Here is a 17,318-nt window from a genome sequence, read left to right on the forward strand (position 1 = left end):
TCCCTGTGAGACTTGGGATTCCCTGGGGGCAAGGAGCACGCCCTTTCTGTCTCCATTCCACGCAGCGCCTGACCCAGAGCAAGTAAGTCGTGGAGTGTACAAAGGCTCTTCATCCTAGGCCCCGTGTGTGCCCACAGATATGGGGACTCAAATGCCACTGCTTTTGCTTGAGGGCTGAAGAGAGTGTGCACCAAAGCTCTACCCATATGGGTGCACCACACCATCTGTGCTGTGTGAGGACGGTTGCCTGGAAGGCTGGAAACTTGAGGTCTTCCAGTGGCTTTGCTTTTGGCCCATACCCCAGTTTTGCACTTTAGTTGTCCCATGTGTCTCTGTGAGAGATGTGGTCTCCTCACTCATAGAAAAGTGACTGTGAGCTTTATGGTTAAAGAAAGGCCCTGCCCTATCCACCCAGCCCACTAAATCTTACCCATTTGGGGGGAATCATTCCCAAAGGCACCTACCTCCTGAAGCTTCTCCTTGCCCTGCAGAATGTTAGAGTTTCCTCCCTCCCAGTGTCTCAAGTCCCTTGTTCATACCTCCATGTGGGCCTGAGCACATCCGGCCCCCCAGAGAAAGCTCCAGAGGAAAGGGCTGGCTGTATGCCCTTGAACACCAGAACCCCCTCCAGAGGTACAGAGGCCTCACCCTCAAGAACTCCAGCTCGGCATCCTCTCCCCAGAGCACAGGACTGAGACGGTGCATCTCTGAGACTTCAACTTGGACCCGGACAGCAGTCATCCTCTCAATCAGACTTGCTGGGATGTAGTCTTCAACCCGAAAATAGGCTTTACTCTCTACCTGCTGGAAAGATGCAGAAGAAAAGGGGCATAACCAAGATGCCTTCTATGGAACTCTGAGCACAATAGAAGCCAGTCTGCAATCCAAACCCCAGGTAGGGCCCCAGGCCAAGGATCCTCCCTTGAAGTGCCACCTAGGGTAGAATTTTCTACTGAATTAGAAGTTGGCCTACTTCAAATGACATGAATAGAAGGGAGAGAAGAAAGGAGCCACCTGTCTTTAAGACCCTTCTGTACACCAGGTGGTCCTCAGAACACATCAGCTCCTTCGATCCCACAGTAATCCTACAAGGATGATATTATTAGTGCCACTGGCAAGATGAACAAAATGAACAAGGGAGGAAGTCATTCAACAGGGCCGAGATCATGCCACTTAGTGACAGAAACAAGATTCCGTCACCCAAAGTCCTCACACCCTCCATGATGCCAAGCCACTTTCTGAAAGGCACAGCAAAACCCTGGCCCTAAAACTTTGTTTCTTTTATTCATTTAGCATTTATGTGTTGAAGTCTCAGAGATGCACCATCTCCGTCCCGTGCTGTGGACTCGGAATCCTCAGCTGAGAGCTAGCCCACACCAGTTCTGGGCTCCGCTCAGAGACACAAACGGAAAGAAACTGACGAGCAACCTGCTCCCTAAAGCAAGCCTCCGGGATGCTATTAACATGGCCCAGATCCAGAGCACTGACAGCAGCAAGTGCTGGTGAGAGGTGGAGGCACAGGAACTCTCCTCTGCAGCCAGTGGGAACGCAAAACGGCCCAGCCGCTTTGGAAGACAATGCGTCTTCCAAACATAGTCCTACCATATGATTCGGCAATCATGCTTCTTGCTATTTTCCCAAAGGAGTTGAAAACTTATGTCCACACAGAAGCCTGCACATGGGTGTTTATAGCAACTTCATTCATAATTGCCAAAACTTGGAAACAAAAGATGTCCTTCAGGAGGTGAATGGATAAATAAAGTGCAGGACATCCAGACAACAGAATATTATTCAGCACTAAAAGGAAACGAACTACCAAGTCATGAAAAGACAAAAGACATGAGGGAAACTTGAACGCCTATCAAGTGAAAGAAGTCAATCTGAAAAGACCACGGACTATATGATTCCAACCACATGGCATTCTAGAAAAGGCAAAACTATGGAGAAGGTAAAAAGATCCGTAATTGCCAGGGGATGGTTGGGGAGTGCGGTGGAGAAGAAGGAACACATATATGGAGCATAGAAGATTTTTAGGGCAGTGAAACTACTGTATGAAACTCTACTAATGAATATATGTCATTAGAAACTTGTTCAGACCCATAGAATGTACAACACCAAAAGGGAACGTGAATGTAAATGATGAATTCTGGGGGACAGATGAATTCTGAGGGTAAATGATGAATTCTGGGGGACAGTAAATGATGAATTCTGGGGAACGTGAATGTAAATGATGAATTCTGGGGGACAGATGAATTCTGAGGGTAAATGATGAATTCTGGGGGACAGTGATGTATCAATGTAGGTCCATCAGCTGGAATCCATGAACAGTTTTGATGGGGGGGCGTTGATGATGGGCCAGTCTATGCATGTGTGGGGGCAAAGGAGTACATGAGATATCTCCATATCTTCTGCTCAATTTCACTGTGAACCTGAAAGTACTAAGGACCTTTGACCCAGCTAGGACTATGACCAAGAGAAGTCAATATGGACCTAAAAAAGCCCTAACATAAAAAAGCCCCAAACATTGATTTCTATGTCATTCATAAAAAAAAGAAGATGAGAAGCAAGGGGAACAATCATAGCAGTATTACCACTTACATGGCCGTTCCAGGTGCTGCCCAACAGTGAGGGGATGGGGAGGGGAGCAAAGGTCCCCCCCGACGTGACGTGCCACATAACCATCCTGAATGGTCATTAAGAAGGTCATGGGAAGACATATGCCATCAAGTGGGAAAGCACAATGCAACTCGGACTTGGCACGGTTTGCACCTGTATGAAGTCCCCGCAGGTCATCAAAGGCTGGAAGGGAACGCACCCGAGGAAAGCTGTTCTGCCGCAATGAAGTGATTAAGGAGATTTATTTTTATACCAAAATGTCTTTGTCTCCCTTTTTAAAATGCAAATGTAATCATGTCACTTCCCTGCTTAGAATTCTTCAGTGGCTCCCAGTCTTTCACTGCAGTGGTTTCCAAATTAATTTTTTCCCCAGCACCAGAACCATTTATCAAACAAAATAGAAGTCCCTTCGGAGGGTACAGGACGTTCGTCCCCCAGCCCCCCCCAAGCCTCCCAGCAGCTTCAGCTAAAACCGCAGTGACAAAGCAGGAGCCCTCCCCTTGGGCCCCCTCAACGACACAGACACAGGGACAGGCCCTCCTGTCTGAGTCTCCCCGACACCCTCTGATGTGCCCACCCCAACGCCAGGCACACAGCGAAGCAAGGCCCTGGAAGTGAGTCCCGGCTGGGCTCTCACTAGCTTCCCCAGCCTCGCAGAAGTGCCATCTTTCTCAGTCACGGGTGGAAATGACACGGGCTTTGCAGGGTTGACAGAGGGCTTGGAGGATACCGAGGACGGAGCGGGCCCTCCATACATGAGGACTGAAGGAGTGGGGGCCCAAAAGAGTGGGTTTGTGTCATCTGTCGCCTTTACACATGCAAGGGAAAAGGAAAAGGTCTGCCTTTGGGGGGCACACGGGGACAGCAGAGAGCGTCTTGGGACCGCTCTGGTGCACAGCAGTGAGAGAGGTCGAGGTTCCACAGGAGCTGGGGAAGGAGCTGGAGGTGGGGGTGGCTGATCGGTAAGTACCAACACCGTGCCAGGCGGCGGTAACGCTGTGAAGAAAAACACAGCAGGCTGAGGGTGTGAAGAGGACCTTGGAAGACTCTGGACATGGCAGTAGCTTCTGTACTGGGAGGAGAGCAAAATGGTTCTGGTATAGTCTAAAAACGGTTTTTCAAACGGCAACTTGTAACACATTAGTGAGCTAATGATTGATAGCTCATAACCAGCATTTTAAAAACGAACTTCAACAGACGAGGCAATCCCAGGGCACAGCACATAAAGAAAGAGTGCATCTTATTTCCTAAACTTTCGCTTCCATTCTGTTCCATGTACATGTGCGTGTGGGTTGGGTTATCATGTCTATCTTTTTGTTGTTGTTTTGTCAGGGGTCATGGCACAGAACACTTGAAAGCCACTGTTCTCGAGAACCATTTTAACGTTTGAGTTTGTCCTTGGTCTTACACCCAGTTACTGAGGCGAAGCAGGTAAGCTGGGGCGAAGGTCACACACCCTTGCCCTCTCCACGCCGTGCTGTGTGAGGACAAAGACCACAGTCCTCTGCGCGGCGTCCACACTGGGCGGTGGCTGGAGCTTCTCCTTCTCAGACTCCAGGTGTATTCATTGGCAGGGCTGTCATAACAAATACCAAAGGCCTTAAACAACAGAAATTTATTCTCTCACAGTTCTGGAAGCTAGAAATCCAAGATCAAGGTCTCGGCAGGGTTGGTTTCTTCTGAAGCCTCTCACCTTGGCTTAGAGATGGCTGTCTTCTCCCTGTGTTTCCATATGGTCTCTCTCCTGCGCTCCTGCATCGTGGTGTCTCTCTGTGTGTCCTAATCTCTTCTTATAAGGACTCCAGTCAGATTAGAGTAAGACCCAACCAGAAAGCCTCATTTTGACATAACCACCTCTTTAAAGACCCCATCTCCAAATACAGTCATATTCTGAATACTAGGGGTTAGAGCTTCAACATACAAATTTTGAAGGAACAGAACATACTTCAGCCCATAACGTGAGGTCAGACCCAAATGACCCCAGAAGACTCAGAACTTCAGCCAAACACAGTTCCTTTGGTCACCAAAGAGGTAGCATGGCTGACCACTAAGTGCTCACTGGTGGTAGACATATTTTTAGCCATGTGCAACCGCTCCCTCTCTTTCCGGAAATGGAAGCCATCTCTCCTCCCTCTCAGTCCATGCCTTTGCATAGTGTGAACTCTACCCTGGTTCTCAGGGTTGCCACGTAACTCAAGTCTAACAAATCAGAGCGTGACGTCTCTTGCCACAGTGACTGGCTTGAGTGGACACATGACCTTATCAGAACCAATGAGAGAGAACTGCAGGATTTCCACGGTATTACTGAGAGAGGGGGAGACAGAGAAAGAGGAAGAGAGAGGAAGCCCTTTCCTTTGGTGCAAGGCTGCAACCTGGAGGGTAGAATCTAGAAGCCGCTGAACACAGACCTGTGGAGGAGAGCACAGCCCAAAGACGCAGGAAGCCCGAGGCCTGCTGATGTCCTTTGAGTCCCTACGCCCAGCAAGCCCTAGGCATGGTTAGGCCCCCAGCCCTGGAGGCTAAAAGGAGAGAAGAAGGAGCTACCAGGTAAGCCGTGAAAGGACTAGAGAAGCCTGTCAAAAGGGTAGGGAGGACCTGGTCTTGCAAGATAATAAATTACACGTTTTATACAAGCCAATCTGAGCTTGATTTTCTGTCACTTGCTATCAGGACAGCACTGAATCATCACTTATCCTGGACAAGAGATGGGAAGGAGATGTCAAAAAGCACCCAAGGGTGGAGGGGGGGGGTTCTTCTACTCATAGAGAGGCCAGGAAGTTGTGGAGGGTGGGTAAGGTGGGGATGACGGTGCAGAGGCTGCTGGAAAAGCATGCAAAGGCCCAGGGGTATAGGGATTGGACCTTGTACTTTTCTTCCTTTTGAGCAATGGATTCCTCCTTCACACAGTCCTCAGGTCCTCTCTTGAGTGTATCTTCTCCAAGTTAAACACTTCCTAGAAGCACCCAGCTTTTCTCACATGACAATGGCAATACCCACCAAGATCAAGCCCAGTGGGCTGGTGGGGAGCCCACCTTCCTCGCTCTTCCCTCTCCACCTTCACTGATGCGGACTCTGCATTGGGATAGCATGCCACACTGCTGGGTCACATGACTCAGTTTCAGTTGAGGTCTGTTGTCAAGCCCCTTTCCCTTCATCTGGAACATGGGTGGGGGCTTTGGGAACCCAGAGCAAAGTTGCCCTGCTCTCTGTCATAGCTCACCTGGCTGCTCCCTCTTTCCTGCCTGGTGTTCCCATTTTGAATCTTAAATAAGTAAGTGAATGTATTAATATCATCCTTCCCAACTTTGATGTATCTACAAATTAAATAACCAGTAACCTCTACAAAGTCCCTGAGGACAGTAACACAGGACTGTGGCAGGCAAATTCAATCAAAGAAACTTACATGTGGTTCTGCTGCAGGGACAAGGGCTTGCTTGGTCAAAAAGATTAGAGACTTTGAGAGGCAGTGTGTCCAGCAGAATCGGCACTGGCCTTAGAGTCAGACACACCTAGGCTCAAATTTAGACTTTTCCATTCTCCAGCCACATGAGTCTCAGATTGTTCTTCCACAGCATGTGAGTAATAGCAATGCTGCTGTGAGGACTGAGTGAGTTAACAACTATGGAAAATGTCTAGGTCAACAGTAAGTACAGTGTGATCTCTTAATAAAGGTTGTCTATTACTGGTGGTGGTGATGATGATGATGATGATGGGAACTCAATAAATTACTAAATTATTGTTTTCAGGAGAACACTTAGATTAGAACTACATTACAACGTATACACTTGACTTGCTCATCTTTGTATCCCCCAGAGCCTAGTGAAGAACACTCAATGAAAGCTTGTTGGATGTGTGGATGGGTGGATGGATGGATGGATGGGTGGATGGATGGATGGATAGATGGATAGGCGGCTGGGTGGTTGGACATACAGGTTGATGGGTGGATGAATGGGTGGGTGGATGGGTGGATACATGGGTGGGTGGAGGGACATATAGGTAGGTAGGTTGATGGATGGGTGGATGGATAGATGGATGGATACCATTTACCTCAATCTTAATGATAGATGCTGAAAACACTTCTCAAAGTCTCAGTCTCCATATTTCTAATAGTTCCCCCCCTTTCCCATAACTGCTTCTCCAATGACCCCACCATGGGCCCCAGGTTTCCACCCCTACCTCCTCGGGGTAATTGCCAAACTCAGCCTGCAAGGCAAGGACCGCCAGTTGCAGCAGTGTCTCATCGTTGCAGTAGAGCTTCTCCTCCAGGATGTCTTTCCGAAGCTGCAGATAAAATTGATGCCTTGTCTGGCTGTGTCTGGGAGAGAGATGCAGGAATAAGGGCCACTGGAATGCTGCGGGGGAAGGAGAACACTAAAACCAGAGGGTTTTCACAGTATGAGAAGCAGGGAAAAACAAAATATGGGATACAAGCCAACAGAACCCAGAAGGCAATGTCAGTAAGACCAATGTGGTCTCCTTTATCAACATCGTGCCTCCTGCCCCGAGTTGAGGACAACTCTGTGCCTGGCACTTGACGCAACGCCCATAGAGATGCTTGTTGCTGTGGTTCAAGTGAGAAAACTGATATTCAGATGATTTTTTTAAAGATTTTATTTATTTATTTATTTATTTATTTATGTATTTATTTATTTATTTATTTATTTGACAGAGAGAGAGACAACCAGCGAGAGAGGGAACACAAGCAGGGGAAGTGGGAGAGGAAGAAGCAGGCTCATAGCAGAGGAGCCTGATGTGGGGCTCGATCCCAGAATGCTGGGATCACGCCCTGAGCCGAAGGCAGACGCTTAACGACTGTTAAAGTCTCTCAAAGTCTCTAACCTTTTTGACCCAGGCACCCCCAGATGATGTTTTTAGTAAGCAAAGGAATAAAGAGGCAATGACCCAACTCCACAGTCATACATTAATCTTTCCTCCAGCCCTGAACGCTGGGCTGCTGAGGGAGGGTCATGCTGGGGACAAGGGAGAAGTTTGACTTTGGGTGGACCATGTCTGAAACAACAGGGCAACTTTGTTTCAACCAGGGCCCAAACACTGACTTCCCCTTTTTTTTAAATATTGAAATCTAATCAACGTGATCAACCACAAGGACTGTTGTTATTTATACGTCATTTACAATTTGCCAAGCACTTGCTACCATTATCGCTAACTCTGACGTCAGCCAGCACATCCACAGGTCCCTGCAGGAACGAATGAAGAATTTTGGAGCACTCACTGGAGTTGTGCACAGCAGCTGGCAAAGAATTTTATCCTCAGGAAGAGTGTGAAGGTGTCCGAGGAGGTCTTCTTCTGGGGCTGCTCACTCCAGCCTTCAGGGGCTATCTTGCATAGCCTAGTTTCGTGGTCCAAGAAAAAGAACTCTTTCCCTGAAATGAAAGTAGAGAGGGAAAAACAGTCAGGCGAGCACCACCCCTTCAGACCCACAGCCCTGAGCTCTGCCCAGAAGGGTCAGACAGGAGACATCTGAGGGCGGGAGAGAGCAGGAAGAAAGTCCTCTGGACACCTGTCACCACAGGACCTTTGCTGGGTCTGTGAGAGGCCAGGAGTCAGAGAAAAGGAGGAGAGAGTCAAGGAAGAGGACACCCCCCGCCATGGCACACCAAATAACGCCGCACAACAAGCTCCCAAGCTCCTCCCACCGGGGCTGGGAGAATAGAACACGAGACGTCCACTCCTAAGCAAGATGGGCTTGCACAGCCAGACTTGAACCTGACAGCGCAAAAGATCCCAAGCCTGCGTCTTTCCCATTTTCCCACGCAGTGGTTAAAGATCTTCACCAACAGCAAATGTTATATTTGCTTAGGTGGAAATAGGAGCCCCTTAATGGAAGGGCAGAGATGGGAGGAAGGGAAGAAGGCTTTCCTCCAGGGTCTTCATAATGGATTCTTAACTTACGCTCCTGGGTGGGGTGCCCATTTCCCATCAGTCCTATATGACTAGATGGAAATTTTTTTTTAATTTATTATTTTGGTAAAATACTCATAATAACAAATTTACCATCTTAACCACAGTTAAATGTACGCTCAGTGCTATTAAGTATATTCACATGGTTGTGCAGCCATCACCACAGTCCAGCTCCAGCATTCTTCATGTCGTGGAACTGCAGCTCTAAGCCCGTCAAACCATATCGCCCAGTCCCCCTCCACTCAGCCCCTGGCAACCACCATTCTGCTTTTTGTCTCTACGACTTGGACTATTCTAGGTACTCACACAGGTGGAGTCACACAATATTTGTCTTTTTGCAACTGTTTTACTTCACTTGGCACAACATCCTCCAGGTGCCTCCATGTTGTAGCATATGTCAGAATTTCCTTCCTTTTTAAGGTGGGCTAACATTCCATTATATGTAGACACCACATTTTGCTTACACATTCCTCTGTCAATGGACATGTGGGTTGCCTCCCCATTTTAGCTCCTGTGAACAATGTCCCTACAACCATGGGTGTAAAATTCTCTCTTGAGGACCCTGCTTTCGATTATTTTATGGAATTGCCAGATCACGTGATAAATCTATTTCTCGCTTTTTGAGGAACCACCATACTGTTTTCCACAGTGGCTGCACCATTTCGTATTCCCACCTACACGGAAATGCTTTCAACAGTCACTTATCTGACCTCAATGCTTTAAGATTGATCAGCCCGACCCAGCACCTTACAGAAACCCACACTATCTTTCACACACTCTTTCGTTATAGTCTTCTGCACTTCCTTGACCTTTGCAATGAGCCCTGGAAGCCTTCCCCGTGCAAACAGATGTCTAGACGTGCAAGGTGACGCTTCCCAGCCTCAAGCCATTTTTTTTGAAGGAACGGTGCCCAGGTACCCAGAGATCTGGGTTACATGAGACACCAGGCCAGCTGTGGGCTGCCCAGGAGCCACTTACCTTTCATGTAAGCCAAGCCAAAGTAGGCGAGCTTCGCAAGGTTGACAAAGGACATGACAGCACCGAAGACGGCTCCCGCTGTAGACATCATGTCACATTTCACCTCCAGACACTGCCCACTCAACAGCACCACACGCAGGTCCCTGAGAGCCAAGTAGGATTTCCCTTTTTTGGTCTGAAAACAATAAATAGTATCAGTTGTAACAATAACCACAAGACATGGAGTCTTTGCTGCGGGCTGGCTACCCTGCTAAGTGCTTTATACACGTCATCTCACGTAATGACAAACAACCCTAAGAAATAAGTATGTTAGGGTTCCTATACGGCAGAGGAGAGATGGGTTTCAGAGATGGTAAGAAACTTGTTTAGCAGTAAGGGACAGTAAGGATAGCAAGGGACTGTGCCAGAGTTAGTAAGAGGCAGAACGGGGCTCAAATGCACGCTCCCTGCCAGGCTCCACAGGGACCATGAAGGCTGGGAGCGGGTCTAGATGCCTCCCCTTTGTTGAAATCCCAGCTGCCCCATGGGCTCCACTTCCTGGGAGGGCTTAGGCTGCTCAGGGCCCTCATCCCTGGATCAGATGTCCCAGGGGTGTCAAATCTGTCCCTCTGGGGACCCTGAATCTGTCCCTCCGGGGACAGCCCAGCAGAGAGACTAGGGGTGGTGGGTATGGATCCAGTGAAAAGGCAGTGGCTAAGGGGAGTGCTCTGAATCCAGACATGGGTCAGCAGGGCCACATCCGAAGATGAGCAGCAGTCTGCTTTCTCACTTCACCCTGCTCAGATTAATTCCAGATTCATCTGCCACCACACCCCACCCTGACCACAGTCGCCACTGCTCAGCCACCCAGAATGCCCCATCATTCTGCCACCGCATGGGCTTGTCGGCCTGTGTCCTTGCACACAATGCCTTCTGCCCAGAATACTCTTCCTTTCCTTCCCCATACAGCAAGTTCCTATCAGTCTTTCAGGTCTGACTCAAAACCCTTGTCTGTGTCCTGTAGGGTAGAGCTGCCCACTCCCTACCTGGCTCAGAGCCCTGGCCTCCCTAAGGACATAGGCTGAGTATACCCTGTGTCCCCCAGATCTCCCCCCAGAAAGTCCCCATTAGAGGACAGTCATGGATGGACACTGGCATGTGTGACTTGATGGCCACACCTTATCCCTCGTGGCACCCAGGGGCAGCCCCACACTCCAGGGGCCAGTAGAGACCTGAGGACCCTGTGGGAGAGGTTTCCTCTATGATTCTGGGCAGGGCTGATCACACAGTATCCTCTGAGCCACCCTGGGCCAGGGGCTGGGAGAGAGGTGTGGGGGCCACCGCATGTGCTCTGAAGGGCCCTCTCCTTGGGTTTAATGCTCTACAAGTGCCCTCTGGAAATTCTTTATAACTGTGTCCTTGAACATGTGTTTTCTACGTGAGGTCCCAAGGGACAGTAGAGCTGGTCATGAAGCTTCCGTGTCCCCACCTGCCAGGATGGGTTCTGGCTGCTAACGCCCACTCATGGTGCTCCAGCCCCCCTCAACCTGTCCCTCCCACTCACCCTTTCTACTCTCCACCCAGGGCAGCCTCTCATTCCCTTCCTCTGCAGGGGGCTGGCTCAGGAAGGGTCCGAGAAGCGCACACCACTTCCCCCAAGACATCTTGGAGCAGGGCATGGCTGTGGCTTGTCCCCACTCTGGGCTGGTATCACCAAAGCTCTTTCAGTGGGTCTTAGCAGGGACAAGCCTCTCACCCATCTCCAGTCCAGGTACCAGACGCCCCTCCATACAGAGGTTGAACCTCTCAGGGGTCCACAGTCTTCCTGGGACTGGGACAGCAGGGCTAAGGGAAGGGAGACTGACTTTTCCACCTCAGAAACTAGACAAATGCAAATATGCTAGAATGTAAGCTCCACGTGGAAAGGACTCTATTTTGTTCACATGAACGATCTGGGGTCTGGAGTAGTGGCTGGCACCTGCTAGATGCTTAAACAATATTTCCTGACTCGTTAAGGTGACCAAGTTGAGCTGAGTCTCGAAAGACAAGGAAGGCTGAGCCAGAAGTAGCAGGGGGCTCCTGTTCAAGGGGAAGAGGAAGTGTTGAAGGACAGGAAGCAGGAGTGTGACTTGGCGGAGGGCTCTGGCAGGAATCTGGAGGAGAGAGTGAGCACCCCCCAGGGCCCTCCCAGCCTGAGACCCCAGTCAGAGGTCAATCAGCCTCTAGGCCTGCCCAGCAGGGTGGTTCCCTCAGCACCCCCTGCCCCTGCCCAGTTAACCTAGCAGTTAAGTTACCACAATTGAGCCGGGCAGATGCAAAGTCACCGGGGCCTCTCCAGCCAGCAAGACGAACTCTGGTCTAGAGAACTGGGAAAAACACTCAAAGTCACTCATGGTCCAGAAGAGAAGTCACATTCCAGGGGGTCTGGCCCCCCAGCTCTGGAACTGGGCTTCCCCCATGCACTCACCTCCCCTCACCCCCTAACCAGCACTCCTTTCCCCAGAGCCAGTAGGAAACAGGCTTTGGGGAAACGGGGCTCAACTGAGCTGAGGCCCCAGCGAGGCTGGGCATCTCAAAGCCAATGTCTTAACAGTGGGTATTGTGCTCTTAGCAATGTCCTTACTTCTAAGTTGGGTGTTCATTTCATTGTATGTTTCATAATTCATGCATGATTACATAATCTTTTATATGTATCAAAATTATAAAACATGTTTTATAATACAAATGTATATTATATGCCAGAGATTTTCTAAAGCCAAAATACCTTTAGATTTCAATTGGATGAAACATTTTTCTCTGTATGTTGAATCAATAACGTGCATGGACAGCTATTTCTAATTTCACATTGTTTGTACCACACTCGTGACGGGGAAATACTTTCATACCTATCTTTAGTCAGACCCAGCCACCATCCTGTGGGGTGCATATTCTCAACCCATTTGGCAGGAAATTAAGGCTCCAAGAGGTTAAGAAACTTGCCCAAATCCAACACCTGAGAGTGATAGGATTGGGTGGGCCTACTAATGTGCCCCCCAAGGGAACCAACCAGACTCCTGTTGCAAAAGGCCAAAAGTCCAACCAGCGCATGACGTGTGTCCTGAGAGAATCTCCAGTAGAAGCGTCCTTGGTGAGTGATCATGAAGAAAAACCAAAGAAGGGGAAGAAGGCCCCCCGACCCTGTCTACATGAGGATGTGAGAGTGGTCTCTGAGGGCAGCAGGGGCCGGTGGGGAGTGTGGGAATCCAGAGCCATAAGGGAGAGGACGTCCCGAGGCTACTCTAGGCTCAACTCATGTCAAATTGGTTAAGGAGCTCTGAGCAAATCTCTCTGCAACAGATAGGAGGACAGGCTTTCTGGGGGCATCTGAGTCTGATGTTCCCAGAGGGATGCAGATGGACAGAGAGAATGCCCAGTGAAGGCAGCCTCCTCAGCGAAGAGCCAAGCAGGGGACCTGCCCCTGCTCCAGCGGACCCTTATCCCTTCGCGCCCACTGAGGGCTTGTGTGCTTACTAAAACAATTTTCAGCTAATGGCAGTATTGCTCAAGGAAGGGGTGCTTTTCTTCCAAATACTGGAAGTGGCTGTGCTGGCTGACGCCAGGGCTGTTTCTGGCAGAAGGTGCACCCCGAGACCAGCCCTGATCTCATCCTCCAGCACAGGCTTAGCAAGCTGGACCCTCAGTAGAGACCAGCCTGCCTGCAAGCAGGCAGGGTCCCCGAAGGCATGAGCACACTGCATGGGCTGCCAGACATTGTCCCTCCTGTCGGCCTGGACGTCAAGGCCAGGGCGGGCTGGCCTGGACACTCTGCAGCCTCTGCTCCCTAATTTGCCCAAAACTATTACCCTTTGTACCAAGCAGATTGGAGAATCTCTCTTCCTCTGCCCCTCCCAGACCTTCGCTCCTGCATTTTGCCTGCTCAGAAGGCACCTTCCAAGTATACTGGGCCCTCTTATCACAAACCTTGTTTTGCTCCCACCCCACATTGATGGCAATCAGCTTCCTGAACGGTGGCACCTGACCCCATCCACCCTCTATCCTACACAGCATTCACCTCTGCAAGCCCATCCAATAAACACCTATTGCCCCAGCTTGCAAATGTCAAGTTTTAGCCTAATGCTGGAAATCTCAGCCCAGGGAGCCTGACCCCAACTCCAGCCCACAGAGGACCCTGCCCATTTTCCACGACGGTGTCAGCCACACACAATTCCCCACTCAAACCTCTCTGGAGAATGTCCTTCGGTCCTCTTTTGCTCACCTTTCCTTTTCTTTGCGGAAAGGCCCTCTGAGAAGGAGCTGCCGGCTGTGAGCTTTCTGCTGCCATAGAGAGAGCAGCACTGGAGCAGAGCCGCTGTCCGTCGTGAAGCCCTTGGGGAGTTTCTGCTGGAATAGCGCTGGCCGGTGGGTCAAGAAGGGGAGAGATGATGCAGGATGGAAACAGCCCCCAGCAGTGAAAGCCCACGGCGCGCAGGTGCTCAGCTGTGCGGGGTGTGTCCGCTGCTTTCCCTTCGCCCCACGTCTACAGGGGGAGTTGGCATACCCATTTTTCCAGTGAGGCCACTGAGGCCACGGGCCTCAGGAGCAGGGCTGGATAGGAGGTGCAAGGCCCCCGTTCACTTCTTCCCCACCCACAGCCCTTCTTCAGCTCGCTGTGCCCAGGACAGGCAGGTCCTATGACCCAGCTCCTGAACAGCTTGAAGCCAGTGATGGGCTTACACGGGGTTCTGACTCTCCTTCTTAGAATTTTATATATCGTTCAAAATGTTTTGGTAAAATTTAAAAAAATGCATTTATGGAATGCATTTTATGGAATCCAAAAAAAAAAGTTGTTTTCATTGGAAAATAAAAAATAGGGTTTTAAATAGCAGGAAAAGAAGGGCCATATGCACCCCAATGTTCATAGCAGCATTGTCCACAATAGCCAAATCATGGAAGGAGCCGAGATGCCCTTCAACAGATGACTGGATTAAGAAGCTGTGGTCCATATATACAATGGAATATTACTCAGCTATCAGAAAGAACGAATTCTCAACATTTGCTGCAACATGGACGGCACTGGAGGAGATAATGCTAAGTGAAATAAGTCAAGCAGAGAAAGACAATTATCATATGATTTCTCTCATCTATGGAACATAAGAACTAGGATGATCGGTAGGGGAAGAAAGGGATAAAGAAAAGGGGGGTAATCAGAAGGGGGAATGAAACATGAGAGACTATGGACTATGAGAAACAAACTGAAGACTTCAGAGGGGAAGGGGTGGGGGAATGGGATAGACTGGTGATGGGTAGTAAGGAGGGCACTTATTGCATGGTGCACTGGGTGTTATACGCAACTAAATGAAGCATCGAACTTTACATCGGAATCCGGGGATGTACTGTATGGTGATTAACATAATATAATTAAAAAAATCATTAAATAAATAAATAAATAAATAAATATAAAATAAAATAAAAATAAATAAATAGCAGGAAAAAAATCACTGTGAGATGAACCCTACAGCATCTAGTCAAGGCCCCACCTGTGTATGTGACGTCAATATTGCCACAGCCCTTGGCTGAACCGTGGAAGGACTACAAATCAATATGTAAAGAAATAAACACCCAAGCTTCATAATTCCTTATGTTCCAGATGCAGGAAGATATGGTCCCCTGTGGGTTTTGAGCAGATTCAAGCATCTATGTTAGATTGATTCCAAAACCAGCCACTTCTTCTCCCTGACCCATGCCCTTTGCATCTCTCTCCCTTTGTCCCTTCCCCCCTCCCTCTCTTTCTCTCTCTCTCAACTCTGCCATTGTCACAAGGACAATCTCAGGCTAGTCTGCTGGTGAAGAACTGGGGCTGCCCCAGACAACAGCCGGCCACCCCCAGAAGCGAAGCTGCCTGGCCAGGCTGTGGCTGATCACAGAGCACAAGGGCATCCCACAGAGTCCAGAAGAACCTTCCAGCTGAGCACAGCCTGAATGTCCCAACTCACATAATCGAGAGCTAAATAAACCATTATTTTCTTAAAAGATTGTATTTATTTATTTGAGAGAGCGAGATTGAGAGCACGAGTGGGGGGGGGGAGATGAAGAGGGGGAGAGAGAAGCAGACCTCCCACTGAGCAGGGAGCCCAATGTGGGGCTCGATCCTAGGACCCCAAGATCATGACCTGAGCCAAAGGCAGATGCCTAACTGACTGAGCCACCCTAAACCATTATTTTTAAACGCTGTGTTTTGCGGTCGTTTGTTATGCTGCCTCATGGGGCAACAGGTAATCACAACATGGAAGCATGCTGTTGTTACAGAACTGGGCCTGAACTCGATGCCCAGAGGAGACGGGATACCCTGCGAGCCCAGCTGCCACTCAGCCCCTCATCACCGCAGCTGCACATCTGCTTAAATGTGGGGTTGGTTTTGTTTTGTTTTTCACCTGCCATTGGAATAGCATCAGCTTTTTCTGGAGAAGCAAAAGGTTTCGCATCAGTAATCAGTCAAGAAGCAAGAAACAGCAGTCCCCACAAGCGGCCCGCACCTGCACACCTTGCTGCTTACCTGCTAACTGCGAGGCTGTGATGACTGTGTGCTGAGGTGCTCAGACTGGGCTCCAGGGAGCTCTGGGTCTCTGCACTTCTCTCTGAAACTGAGCAAACAGCATGGTGGAGGGCACGAGAAGACGCAAAGAGCATGGCTCTCTTGAATCAAGCGGCCTGGAGTGTGGGTATCAGCATCATGACTTACTGGCTGTGTGACTTTGGCAAAATTACTTACCCTCTCTGAGTCTATTTGCTCATGTGAGAAATGGAAATGCCAGTTACAGAGAGTCAGGGGAGCTTATTTTTTTGAGGGGGAGAGACAAAACCTAGTGGCAAAGAGTGCCTTGTTTTAGGGACAGCAAAAATAACATTAATTTTTTAAAATTTTTAATTTAAATTCAATTTAGTTAACATATACTATATTATTAGTTTCAGAGATAGAATTTAGCGATTCATCGGTTGCATATAACAGGCAGTGCTCATTCCATCAGGTGCCCATCACCCAGTTACCCCTCAGATTCAGTTGAAGAGTAGAGAACAGTAGATTCGAAGATTATTCTAAAAACCGTATCTTTAACACAGCTAGAGCAACAACAAAAACAGTCTTTTAAAGGTTGCTTTCCTTTTGCTCCACCTAGACATTAATTAATAGAAAATTTTGCTCCTATGTTGTGCATTGAAATTTGTTTTATCAACTCGGACAGTTCAAACTTAATTTTTAAAAAAAGAGTTTATGTTTGATATACATAATATTTCCAAATGAAACTTTCCCAAGGACACAGCCCTCTCTCTTTGGGGGCTCCCTGGAAGAGGGGAGCTTGCATGGGCGGACATCTGGCCCACTGGGGCAGGAAAGGAGAGAACAGGCACGCTCAGGTTGCCGTACCCACCTCTGCAGGGGTGCAGGGGCTGCAGGGCCCGTGCTGCTGGGCTCTGGCAGCTCGCCGGAGGCAGCCTGTGCCTGAGGAGGCAGCTTCTGTCCTGCTGCACGGAGGAGTTCTCTTCCACAACTCTCCTCTCCACCTGCAGTTCAAGTGCGTCACACAACCGCATCCCAAAGTCAAGAGGGGACATTTGCTTAGACACATACAGACTGGCTGTCCTATGAAGTCAGTTCGGAAGTGTCTGCCGTACACAGTGAGAGCCTAACAATGCACTCTGGTGACCAGAACGGGCTCCAGACCCCACCACGCACACGCACCCTAAAGGCATTTCGCTCCCCTCCCCCACTACCAGTGGACTCCTGCACAACTGTGCCTTTGCTCACGCGCTCCCCCTACTGCCTAGGGTCTCCCTGCTAAGCTCCTCTG

At 49.3% G+C, this 17,318-nt stretch overlaps 1 protein-coding gene across 1 annotated transcript in view; it reads right to left on the bottom strand.

Annotated features, from left to right (window-relative positions):
* The window catches only part of FRMPD2 (FERM and PDZ domain containing 2), a 91,964-nt gene that overhangs the window by 51,805 nt on the left and 22,841 nt on the right, over nt 1–17,318 (bottom strand). The window contains exons 5-12 of the mRNA XM_011231958.3: nt 16,899–17,031; nt 16,028–16,115; nt 13,751–13,886; nt 11,790–11,861; nt 9,517–9,691; nt 7,850–8,000; nt 6,793–6,931; nt 649–801 (exon numbers count right to left, since the gene is read on the bottom strand). Of these exons, the coding sequence (XP_011230260.2) occupies nt 649–801; nt 6,793–6,931; nt 7,850–8,000; nt 9,517–9,691; nt 11,790–11,861; nt 13,751–13,886; nt 16,028–16,115; nt 16,899–17,031 (1,047 nt within the window). The remainder of the gene's footprint in view (nt 1–648; nt 802–6,792; nt 6,932–7,849; nt 8,001–9,516; nt 9,692–11,789; nt 11,862–13,750; nt 13,887–16,027; nt 16,116–16,898; nt 17,032–17,318) is intronic.

The sequence above is a fragment of the Ailuropoda melanoleuca genome, chromosome 6 (genome assembly GCF_002007445.2).
Source record: "Ailuropoda melanoleuca isolate Jingjing chromosome 6, ASM200744v2, whole genome shotgun sequence".
NCBI lineage: Eukaryota > Metazoa > Chordata > Mammalia > Carnivora > Ursidae > Ailuropoda > Ailuropoda melanoleuca.